Below are 12,948 nucleotides of genomic sequence, written 5' to 3' on the forward strand. Positions count from 1 at the left end.
TTACCCCAAACGTTAAATGCTGTATCATCTCATTTTCCCTGCTGTAGCTCCCTGCCAAGACTCTTCCATCAGAGTGGGAGGGTGGCTTTCTGTCAGAAATGGCAAATCCTACCCTCTTTTGTCACTTCCCTTTGAATTTTTCGGTGCCCTGCTGTGTCTCCCAGGGCCCCAGCTACCCTGCTGGGCTTAGCAATGGTGGCAGCAGGCAGCTGAGATTGTTCATTTGATCTCCTCATTTCTCTCCGGGGTTTGTGGAAGGTGACCAGACTGACTGCCTCTGCTGCATTTTGAATATTCTCAGACACAGGGATGGAGCAGGCACACACACCAATATGTTTTCCAGAGTGATCTGTGCTAGAGGAAGACATTACAGAAACAGAAGAGTTTGTCTTTTCCTTCAAGTTCTCCATCCCTGGAGAAATGGATTCTGGTTTAGCTCCTCGTGCACTACAAGAAATGCACTTGGGCAGCCTCTGTCACTGCCACCACGAGCACTCCCCAGACACCAGCCAGGCTGGCTGAGCAGCAGGTGTTAGATCCTGTCCTCACTTTTTCCATCCAGAGGCAAAGACAGAAATGGCACAATGATGTTAAGGTTCCCAGTGCTGCTGGGAAGAGTGGAGAAGCTGGTTTTGCCCCTCTTTACCCAGCCCCATGCTGCACCCAGACTCCTCTCTCCCTGCTCTGCTTTAATGGTGCACAGGTGGCTTGTAAAGGACCAAGCAGCGTTGCCTTCCCAATTATGCCCTATCTACAGAGGAGGTGTTGCTGTGTAAATGCCCTAGGGATCCGTGCTGCCAGGAGTGCACCTGGGTAGATAACTGCCAGCATGAGACCTTCATGCACATACTGGCCTGCTGCAGCCACCAGCTGCTGGGCAGCCGTGTAGGTGTTCAGTCAGTCTGCTTCATGGCTTCTGTTGCCTCAGGAAAAGCTTCTGACCCAGAACAAGACAATAGAGATTTCCTCTTCTGCTTCCCCTCCCCAGCATACAGTTTGGATTTTGTTTGTTTGCTTTTCCCAAGCAGGGAATGGCTTAAGCCCAGTGGGAGAGAATGGCATCTTAATGTGCTTCCAATAACAGTATTTCTAGCAGTCTGGCTGACATGAACGGGCCAGTTAAACTCAGATCAGCCACAAATCATAAGCTTAGGATATAAACAAGTCAGAAAAGTGTTTTCTTTTGTTCCCTTAGATGAGCAGTTCCAAGAAAGCAGCACACATTTTGGAGAAGAACCTGTCAACGTGGAGTGGGGACTGTCCTTCCCAGAAATCCTGGTTTTTACATTCCACACCCCCAGGGCAGATCTCACTTTAGTTTCCTTTCTGGTGTCTCGAGCAACGTTTTTCTGTTTTCTTCCTTTTCTGTTTATTTTTAAACAAATGAGGGAGCGTGGTGTCAAACATGGGCACAGACCAGCAGAAGTCAGCAAATTCGAAGTGAAGGGTGCAGCTGCATTGCTGGCATCTGCCACGGGGCCTTTGGTTCCCTTCTGCTGGAGAACGACGTGCCAAGGCTGACACTTTGTCAGCCTTCACTTCCCATTCTTGTCCTTCCCCTGTTCCCATGCTAATCCAGCCCTTTCCCTCTGACAAACACAGCCACGTTTTGAGTTTGTCCTCCGCAGGAGGAACACTACTTGCGTTCAGTCCTTAACTCCCAGCAGCTTCTCCCCTCATAAACCTCCTAATGTGTAATTAGGAGAGAGTTTTACAGCAGGACGACTCTCCTTTCACTGTGAGAGGACAAGGCTGGTGTGTAAGACCCAGATAACTGACAGCTTTCCATCGCTGCAGCTCGGCAGCGGTTTGTTAGTGGTCTGAGCTAGCAGAGCTGGGAGCCTTCCCTCCTGACTGACAGCTTTATTCAGCATGGAGACCCAGATTAATTGCCTGTGAAGCCAGGCTGGCCTCTGGGTGCTCTGGGTGGATGGAACCTCCAGTGCTGCTCCTCACCGACACACGATGCTCGGGAGGGTGGTCACGGCAAGCTGGACATCATGTTAGGTTGGAGGTGGTTTCACCTTCCCCATCGTTCTGATCTTCTCCCCATACATGTGCCTCACTCCCAAATTGGATGGAGAAGTCAAGGCAGAGAGAGAAAGATCAAATCTCATGTCAGCAAGCATCTAGTGAAGCACTGATAGGATCAAGAAGCAAAGAAAAACTAATTTTTTGGAGCCCTTCCTTTTCCATCAAACATTTAGGTCTTTTTAAGAAGCTGAGTGTCCAACAAAAGAAAATTTGAAGTGAAGAAAGGGAAAAAGCATCTGCAGGCAGTACACATGCATCCCTGATGCCAGATGTGCTGCCTCTCTTTTGCTTGAACCAGGCATGGGCTGGGGCTGCCTGAGCCTTGCACCTCCCTGTGCTGCAAACTTTGCTTTTCTTGGTGGTTTCTGAGTTGATGCCCAGCTGATATCCCGACCGTGGCATGTGCACCTTTCCTTCCTGATCCGAGTGAAAAATACTGTGTACAGTGCACTAATGATTTTCTCCTGAACTTAAAGGCCAATCTTTGCTATCACAGGTGACCTTCTAATGAATTCTCTTTCAGCTGAACTTGTAACATTTAGAGCAAACCTACTTTTGAGGGTGAAGACCTGCAGTGAATGAATTCACAAGTGTGTGTGTGTGTGTGTGTGTGTTCAATATAGAATCTCAAAGTTCACCACTGAAATAAAATGCTTTTTTAGTTTGGGTATATCTAATTGTGATATCCATCTACAAAGAAGGGCCTGAATATTCCAGATAGGGAGAAGATAAATTAATTGAGGCTGTGGAATTAAAAACCTTGTTGGCCAGGGCTTGGGTAGCCACAGACTATAGTGTGCATAGCATTTGCTTGGAGCACACATAAGGATGTCCCTCTTCCCAGACTGCCTCCCTGCAGATTTCTGACCACTGCAGCTCCCTCAGAACCTCTCTGGGATCCCAGGGATCACACACTAGGTCCCATCTTGGCCAAGTCCTGTTTCTCACACCAGAAAAAAAGGTTTGGGCAAAGAGTCCTCCAATGAATCAGAGGGATGGGTCAGAGAAGATATGGCCACCAGCAGGAGCAACTCTGAGTCTTTTTGAGACAGAAATACCTCTGAGGAAACATCCACCCGCAGCCTTTGCTGCCCCACACCATCGCCACCATAGCCAAGGGAACATCCATGTGGAAGTGCAAAGTTGACTTCTCAAGGATCATTTTCCCAACCTACTGCAAGTTTTACAGAGTGGTTAAATTTACCCTGTTGGATATTCTGCACCGTGCACCCTGATAGGTTTGAGAAAGTGCATGTGTGAGCAGTTGTGCTTGTTGCAGGGACTGTTGAACATTCATTTTTTATTGTTGCCTTTCTTCCTCCATTTAAGTGGCTTTCAATGCAAACAAATTGCTTTCCAGACAATTCACAATGGGCTCAAATTCTCTTATTGCTGTTTACAAATGTGTTTATGAAAGCTCAGGCAATTCTAGCAATTATGGCAATATTTTATAGGCTGAGATGCATCTTCCCAGTATTGGTGGATGCAACAATCTAACTTTGAGAATGCATCCCTCACTCCACCCTCTTCAGAGAAGCTAAATCCCAAGCTCTCTTTTTATTACATTGCAAGTTTACGTGGTAGAAATAATCTAGCCTTCTATTGCCCTGTAAAAGGGAAGTCAATATTTTATCTCTTGTTTTATAGCCATTGTAATATCCAACTAATACATAACAATGGTACATTATGATAACTTCATTATACTCTGATCATGCTGGTGAATAATGTATTGGTCTGAATTTTAAGCATGACAGAAAAATTACCTATTTTTATTGTTCTGTGGTATTTCTCAAATGTAGCTGGAACAATAACATTTCAGCCTGCTTTTTGCATCCGCTGAGACTGCCAATCCTCATGATCAGAAAAGATGCAGTTTGGGGGTTGTTAGTCATTGTGTGTGTTGCTAGACGTGCAGCACAGTACAAATTACCGAGCCAATATTTACTGATGCCAAAGTTAAAACAGTCACATGGAAATGCACCTGCAGTGTTAATCAATCCATCTTTGCTGCTATTCCCTCCTGCACAGAAGTAGGCTCAGGGCCAAATTTTGCTCTGGTACACCAGCACAATTCTGGAATCGCTGCCGTGACTCCAATTAGTTTACACTCAGGTAAATGCAAAGCAGATGAGAACAGACTCCTGCCTTACATTGCAGCAGTGGAACAAGTCACTGAGGGTAGTGCTGCTGGCTCCTGCTTTATTGTTACCTTGATAACACCTCGAGCTATGGAAGTCATGCTGATGCTCGAATCTCACAGTGCAGAGGACTTTCTTTCAAAGCAGGCAGCTCCTGTGCTGGAGTCACACCTACACAGAGGTTGTCATCGTATTCCCATTACTGTGGGACACACAGAGAACAATAGACATTGTTTGAACAGCTTTGATAGCTAAAAGTAAAAGCCCAGTGGGATACTTGTGAGGTCAGATCTGTAAGAGCTGTGCCGGCTCAGGTTAGCTGAGAGTTTGGCCCCATGCACAGACAGTAAGTCCATTTTGTCCGCAAAAGTCCTGGACACCAATTGCTACTGAAAAGCAGTCCGTTGAGATTAATGTTTGATTCCTGCACTCAAAATTACTGTCTGGCATTTTTAATTATAGCTGGGTTTGTTCTAACTGGTGACAGCACTCATCTTGTTGAAGGTTCTCTCCATTGCAGTCAAGTGAATGTAAGATTACAGGTCAAGATCCAAATCCTCCAGTCGTTTGCAAAGCCTAGAATACATACTTCACACAAAGTCAGTTTTGCAAGGTGGAAAAACCAGGCAAAGCCTGTGTGGTTAGGACTCAGTATGTAGCAGGTTGCTTTGGGTTTACTTGCTCTACCAAACAACAGCATGCTGGTGTGGTGACCTTACCTGGTCAGGAGGAACCCAGGTGGCTGGCAGCTGCTCTAGCCAGCTCAGATCACTCCGGGTGCTCCCGCAGGTTTCAGAGGTGGCATCTTCCATCTGGGTTATTATAAGACCTCATCATGAATACACGTCTTTGCAGATGGGGTCTTGCAGGGCGCTCTGGCAGTTGAGTGTATCACTGAGCAGCCTTCAGGTAAGTGTGGTGGAAATGCACACTCAATGACAGGGTTTTTCAAGGAGCAGAAGTGCCAAGTCACACAGTTCATGCCATTTCTCTCCTTGCTGCTTTCCTAGATGAAGGGCTGTGGGATATGTTTGTGAAGGACATCCCTCGCAGCGCCACCTCCTATACAGTTGGCCTGGACAAACTCAAACAGGGTGTGACCTATGAATTTCGGGTGGTGGCTGTCAATGAATTTGGTTATGGAGAACCAAGTGTTTCCTCTGTGCCAGTATCAGGTAATCGTGTTTTTTTTAAAGCATCTTTTCTAATGGAATTTTTTTGGAGTTGGGGGTAGGAGGGGGAATAATACAGCCCAGATTCTCTAGCTGCAACAAGTAATTGAGGGCAGCTTGCTTTTACTTGTTTGGGGATAAAACCAGAGTAATACAGTAGTGAATTGAGGCTTGTTACTACAGTATGTGTTGCTCTCAAGAGGAAAAATGCCTGTGTGCCATTTTTAAGTTGGGCAAAGGACCTTCTCAGGAATTTCAAGACTGTTTGTGTGTAAGTTCTCTTGCCCTAAGATGAAGTTGCATTGTCTGCAGTCTGCTTTTTCTCCTTTCCTAGTCTATATTTTTGTTTGCTCTGCTTCTTTTTTTTTATTCCCAGAGCTCTCTAATGAACATTTTCCATGTTATTTTATATTTAGCTCTCAAAAATATAGAAGTGTAGTTTCACAAAATTATTTCTGATATCCTCTGGACTGGCAGTTCCAGTACAGTGTGATAGCCCCAGACCCCCTCCACCAGAACAGCTCATTGGTGATGCTCTCAGGCTTTTCCTACCCTCCCTGCTCTCTTCTGCTTGTTCTCAGTAAACAGAGCTATGGCCTAAACATGTTTCCAAAATCCCTTTGAGCAGCCCAACCCTCTGGCTTTCTGAAGGAACCTGAACACCTCAAAAAGTAAATTCCACTGAGCTTGCCACGTCTGATCAATGGGCGTTCAATGGCCTGTTGTGAAGTGGGAGAACTTGTCCTGGTGAAAGCTTTGCCCAGGTCTCCTTTTACCCTTGCAGAGACAGCTCTACTCCAGGTTGCTCTTGAGCAATAGGTTTCATCCTTGCTGTGTCAGCAAAGAGAGACAAGAGGAGTAAAAGAACCTGATAAGGCAGCTTTGTGATTCAAAATTCCAGAGAGTCCCCAGAAGCTGGCAGTGCTCCAGTATCTGGAGTGGCTTTTATCTCTTTGCTCCTCCAGTGAAAAGCATAAACACCATTCAACAGTTACCCAGCAGGCAAGAGTAGTAAATGCTGCTATCACCATCGAGGCTGCATTTGTCCTTACACAATTAACCACTTAGCCCGTGAGAGCTGTCTGTGGATTTCAGTGTGAGTGCTACCCTTGCTCCTCTCCTTCAGGACAAGGGCACAGACAACCCACTTCAAACACCCAGAGTCGGTGTTTTTCCTATCTGTGGTTTCACAGAGGCTATAACACAATGTAAAGGGTCAGTAATCACGTCAGTCTTCACTGTCCTGGAAGACATTATTCCTCTGAAGCTGGGCATGCATCTCCTTGTGATGCTTTTTATATATAAACAGCTTGTTTGTAAGTTCTCCACTTGAACAGAACTATTTAATTCACCTCCTTGTGATGCTTCAGCCTTCATCTCAAATTGCTGTGTGAAAGTAAGAGATTTCTGTTGAGATTCACAGTCAAAAAAACATAAAGCATTTTAGGCTGGCCACTTCAGCTAGCACAGGGAGGTATAAATTGCACTGAATCTGCTCATCCCAGCGTGGCTTGTGCAGTTTACCTTTAGGACTTCATTGGCCTGGACTGGATTCCTAGCAAAGGAAGATTGTGGCTGCTTTTCACTGTTGCAGAACACCCAGTGATCTGGAACAAACTGGAGATCACATCATCAGGCTTAGCATAGACTTGTGCTTAGATCCAGGGCTCAAGACAGTTGGGAAAAGAGAGTGCTTGGGTTGAGGGATAGTGAGGGGTTGAAGCTGGTCTCCTGGCATCACCCATTCCTACCAGGTGTTATTCTACATTATGGGCTACAGGGAAATTATGTACAACTGCTGGCTTCTGCTCCAGCAGCAGCATTCTTTTCCCACAAAGCTGAGAGATACTTACAAAGTGAATATCACCACGAGAAAATAACAATATTTACTACTTTAAACCAGGACTGGGAAGATAGCCCTATGAAGGAGAAGTTAGTATCATTTTGCATCTCCAGTTGAGATCGAATTGGGTGAAATGACTCGAGATTACACAAAATCCAGGCTAATGAATTGATACCCCTGTGCTGCACATCAGCCTTGGCTAAGCAGATGGGGAAATGATATAGAGTAGCAGTGAATGTTGGAAGTTGGAGTTAATGGAGGTACTGAAAGGCACTGAACCAAGTGTACTTTGTTCCCTGGCACTAGCTATATTTTTCAAAGAGCCACTGAGCAGCATTTTGGCGAGGCAAGCCTCTTAAAATGTGGAATAATCTTGGGTTGTGACAGATATATTAATGGTTCCTGTGACCCAGGGAGTGCTAAGCATAGTGCAGCAGTCCAGATACATAGGTGCAGAGCTGTGGGAAGAGTCCTCCATCTCTTCACATGGGGACTTCTTAGCTAAGGGACTCTGGAGTGCTGCTCAGGGTGTGTGAAAGACGGATGCGAAGATGCTGGAGCTGTGATATGCTCCCTTTCTCTTTGCCATCTTAAAAGTGCCAGCAAATGCCTTGAAACCCTGACTGCAGACTAGACTATGTTACTTCCTTTGCACACCTCTCTCTCCTGAACACTACTATAGATGCATTATTCACTGTGGGGAAGAAGAGAAAATCTGAAGGAGAAGAAAGAGGAATTATTTGGTTTTCTTCTCTTTCAGCACAAACAGAAGCCCCTTTCTATGAGGAGTGGTGGTTTCTGGTAGTGATGGCTCTCTCAAGTCTGATCCTCATCCTCCTGGTGGTGTTTGCATTGGTTCTGCATGGCCAGAGCAAGAAGTACAAGAACTGCAGCACAGGTAAGACATGGGATCAGTTCTGTGCTGTGCACACACTCTCAAGAGCTGTGGAAATTAAAAACGTCTTCCCTTCGAACCCCTAATTTCATCAGCATGGGCTCTCTTTATAGGTATTTTGTTTGGCAAAAGAGTCAGATCTTTTTGCTGTCTGGTTTGTTAGAAATGGCTTTTGCCCATAGCCATGCTGGGCAAAGAGTGCCTGATCTTATCAGGCTTTGGATGCTAGCCAGCCATGGGCTTGGGTGGGGCAACATCTGGAAGTCCCAGCAACTGCTGCAAAAGCCAAGGAGTCTGGGTCAAATACTTGGCAGAAGACCACAAAAAAGGAGTGAGCTGAGACTTTATTTAGCTTTTTCATCATTCCCTGATAGATGGGAGAAAAGAGAAAGATTCTACTTTTCCATGGCTCTACCCCACGCAGATATTCTAGGTCTGTGTTCTGGGGCCTATATCACAACTCCCCCATATCAAATAGTGTGTCCTGCACCTCGCATCCACTCCCTAAGCCAAGCTGCAATTGCTGGGCTGGGGGCCAAGCAGCTAGGAGGTGTCTTGGTTGTCTGGACCTGTTAGACTTTGATATATAACGAGAATCAAGATTTGAGTTTTCCTTTAGTTACAATTTTTACCAGTCTTCTTTCTGAAGGGAAACAGGAGCAACCTGCTCTATATATAGGGGTGTTAAAATAGTCCCCTTTCTAAACACCTAGTCTTGAGCTCTGAATATTGTTTTTACCTTTTCTTCCCTTTACATGATAAGGTCTTGAAAGGGTAGTTCAGGTGTCCATTTCTCTGGTAGCCTTCTCCACCTTCTGCAAGTAATTGCTCTGATGCCAGGAGATGCCAAAAAAAGAGGCCCATTAATGAGTAGGGTCAGGTGGATGGGTCTTTGCACTACCTGTTATTAGGGATTAGTGTAATGAAGGAGTCTTCCGGGCATTCCCAAAGTGAAGATCTTTTCTTCCTTTATAATTCAGTTCTAACAAGTGTTAGAAAATCAGATTTCAGTCCCATGAGATATGAGATGTATGAATACTGTGGCATTTTACCAAGTTAATGCTATTATGTATTTGTATGCGTAGCTCATAGGAAATCTCTCACCTTCTTAGTTTTGCTCTGTGTTTGGGGGACAGACATGAAAAGACAGGTCTGACCTGTACTGTCAGATACCAGTGTTCACACTGGGTCTTAATGTGGCACTGAAATTAAAGCTGAGGATAAAGGACCTGTCTGCTGCTAAGTGGCAATGTGCAACTGGTTCTCCTGCCTGGGCCATGAGCTGAGCTCCCACCTCTGGGATTACAGAGAATGAGCATGGGAGAGAATAAGCTCTTGCTATATTTGATCATAAGAATTAATAGACTTTGCTGTATTTTCCCCTCTTCTGCCAGTGCCCTGTTCTCCCTGCCTTACATTGTTCTGTGATTTCTCACATCTGTGTCTTACCCTCATTAAAAACCCTGGCATCTTATTTGCCGCCCATTTACCCTTTCTCTTGCTTTCTTTCCTGCCTTTTCCACCCCCTTTCTTATTTTCTTTTTCTTTCTTTCCTAGTTTTACTTTCTCTTGCTTCACTTCAGTCAGCATGACTGGGATTCACAGCATCTAATTTAGGACGCCTTCAGTGGCCACCTGAATAAGTCACCTGGCTTCTATTCATAGTCAAAAGACAAGAATAAGCACTTTTGGAGCACAGTTTATCTGTGCTATTTTAGATACTTCTGAATGAAATGCATTCATCCATGACTCCTTCCCCCTCCTTTAGCTCCTTCTGCCCGTTCACACTCTTGATAAGTTCCTCTCCTTTACTCTGATTGTTCTCATTCTCCAGTAAGAAAGGTAAAAAGATTTTCAAATAATTAATGATGCGATAAAAGACAAAGAAGGACAAAGTTAGCTCCTGTGGTTGTACTGGGGGAGAAGTGCCTTTGTTTCAGCTGAATCTGTCATTGCCTGGCTCCAGGTAAAACCATTTCCAACGTGGAAGAGTCAGTCACTCTGGATAATGGAGGCTTCACTGCTCTGGAGCTCAACAGTAGACACCTGAACATCAAGAGCACCTTCTCAAAGAAGAATGGAACAAGGTGAGAAACTGGAGCCTCCACACTCTTAAAAGTGGGTTTTTATCCAGCTTTGAGCAACTGTTAAATAGACAAAGGGGAGAGCCTGTTGTCTGGAGGATCTAGGAAAGACTTTTAAGTCCAAATCACTGCCACAGGCTGTGATTCTGGCTTCTAAGCACGACTGAATTGTGTCATTTCAGAGAATGACAATATCCAATACACTCACCCTTTACACCTCCTAGGTCTCCTCCTCGCCCAAGCCCCGGGGGGCTGCACTACTCTGATGAGGATATCTGCAATAAGTACAACGGAGCTGTGCTGAGCGAGGGCTTGGGCCTGAACGAGAAGCCCTTAGAAGTGTCCGAGTCAGAGGTAAGGGTTTCCCTTTGCCTTGCCAAATGGTGCCCAGTTACTGCAGACATCCAGTTCCCCACTGAATCCTGGCAAGTTTTTGAGGTCCAAATCCCGTGCCTGCATTGTACTGTGTTGTCACCACTTGTCTGCCTTGGGGACGTTCAAATGTCCAATCCACCAGGCTGTTCATATCACATCTTAAAACAAAAATGTCAGAGGAAAGAATGACAAGCAGGACCCAGCCAGGGCAGATTCCAGACCTGGCCTTGGCAGATACTCAGTTTTCCAGTGTTACATAGAAGGACAAAGGTGGTCAGCCAGTGGGTGCTGACCTCTCTGGAAGGAGCTGCAAAATTCTGCAAACTTCTGCCTGTAGGCTGCAAACTTGGAGCACTCTTGGCAAAACATATATATGCTGCAAAATAACCAGGTGGCTGCAGCTACCATCTGGATGGGTTGAAGGTGGGACACACTTTGGATTGTTGCACTGACTGAAGTACAGGATGTGATTCAAAGTTTTCACAGTGCCTTTTTGAGACAGCTAGAGCAAACACCACAATTTCAGGAGAGTGGTCTTGAGTGGTGAGAACTCCTGCCTCTGTTACAATGGGAGTAACTGGGGAATGAGTAACCTGCCAGGGAGTACATGCCCATGGCTGAGAGAGCCCAGCATTCAGGTTTCTGAACAAACCAGCCTGCACCTTTAGTCTGACTGAAGAGGAGCCTTCTGCTGGGGTTGCCTCTAGTCTCTATCCTCGCAGGATGGTGGGTGTACACCGGCGTTATCCCACTGGCAGTGCTCCACCTTGTGTCTTACAGCCCTTTAAAAAAGAAAGTAAACACTTGTGGTCTGTCCATGTCCAACGGTGGCCAGAGGTGAATAGACAGACTTCAAGGGATATCCAGAAAGGTAAATCTGTCTCTTAAATCGTGTGTTGTCAGCTGAGATCCTGACGAATCTGAACTGACAGCGCAAGAAGCGAGCAGTGGGCCAAACCACTCCAAACCTGACCCTTCTAGCAAGAATAAATCAAGAGCAGCAAGCAGTGAAAGAAGATGACAGTTTTCATCTGTAGCTTTTCTGCACCTGCAGCTACAGCTGCTTTTCCTGGCTACCTAGCTCTCACCTCCTGTTAATCACCACGGACAGCCTGCTGCTTTGCACTGCCCTGTGGCCAACCCGGCGTGCAGCTCAGGCAGCTTTCCTGGGCATAGCTGGAGCTGCTGTCTGTGAAACACACAAGCGTTACCCTCCAGATTAAACCCACAGTGCTTTGGTCATGTCACTGTAACAACCCGGCATTAAACCTGTCATTAAAACAGTTTGCTGAGCATGATCATGAATTTAGCACTGGCACCTTTTGACATTCATTTCAATGCCCCGTGTGGCGTTCCCTAGTAATGCAGAAAGCTGCTCGCAGGGTGTCATTACTGCCTTCTCTATGCACTGCTCGTACAACCCAGAAGAAAGTGGGGTTTGTTACTTTTTCTCAGGCTATTATTAATATTATTTACTGTGTATTGCAATCGAGCCTTGAGGTCTCGATTGAGATTCCAGTGTGTTTGTGAATCTGGGTATGCAAGTGGGTATGTGAACAAAATGTGTCTCCTCTTTTTCCTTGGGGCTTAGATCGGCAGCCCTTCTGTGTAATGTCTTTGATGCTTGTTTGTTTTGGTGGTGGGGAGTGCTTTTAGGCATGAAATGTTAATATGCTCCCAGTAGAGGCAGCGATAGGAGATGCTGCCTTTTGATCAGCCTGAAAATGCTGTTTACATTGGCTGGTACAGATGGGAGGTGAGAGGTGGGAATGGATGTTTGACCACTCTGTTTTCAAGTATTTCTGTACCTATTAGCTCTTCCTGTTTGTCTTTTCTGTTCTTTTTGCTTCTATTCTCAAAGGAGATCTTACCAGAGAAGCTCTGTTTTCTGAGAATTTCAGAATGTCCATCTCTCTCAGCAGGCAGAAATGTTTCCCATTATATGAGGAGTTAAAGAAAACTTTTTATTTAAGAGCTCTACACAGGTTTGGTCCTCTGCAGCAAAGGTGTTCCTGATGCTGTTTCCCTCTGATACATGTTTGTGTGGATCTCAAACTCCACTCAATGCAATGTCCATAAGGGCAGGCAGGGCCAAAAACTGCTTTTGCTTTCAACTCACATGTCATCTTATTGCTGCTTCGTCTTACCCCCGTTGCCTGAGGTGTCAAGATTTTATATAGAAAAGAAGGAAGCTCACTGGCTTCATGTCTCATGGGGTTTACTGAACATGAAGGAGACTGCAAGAAACTCTCAGGCTGACTGACTGCACTTACGGCTGCCTGGGAGCCTTCCTTCGAGCTCCCTCCTGATCAGGAGAGCAGAAGAAACAAGGGGAAAATCAAGCAGACCAAGCAGTACTCTTAATATTCATAAATCAAGTGGTTAACTTACTCCATGTCATGAAAGC

General features: G+C 45.6%; 1 protein-coding gene across 1 annotated transcript in view; it reads left to right on the top strand.

Moving 5' to 3' along the window:
* Positions 1-12,948, top strand: part of LOC103768450 (protein sidekick-1) — a gene marked incomplete at its 5' end in the record, with an annotated part of 77,383 nt that overhangs the window by 60,095 nt on the left and 4,340 nt on the right. Inside the window, 4 exons of the mRNA XM_008935593.1 lie at positions 5,183-5,347; positions 7,948-8,085; positions 10,049-10,169; positions 10,391-10,520. Coding sequence (XP_008933841.1) covers positions 5,183-5,347; positions 7,948-8,085; positions 10,049-10,169; positions 10,391-10,520 — 554 coding nt within the window. The remainder of the gene's footprint in view (positions 1-5,182; positions 5,348-7,947; positions 8,086-10,048; positions 10,170-10,390; positions 10,521-12,948) is intronic.

This window comes from Merops nubicus, unplaced genomic scaffold, assembly GCF_000691845.1.
Source record: "Merops nubicus isolate BGI_N331 unplaced genomic scaffold, ASM69184v1 scaffold1892, whole genome shotgun sequence".
In the NCBI taxonomy this organism is placed as follows: Eukaryota; Metazoa; Chordata; class Aves; order Coraciiformes; family Meropidae; genus Merops; species Merops nubicus.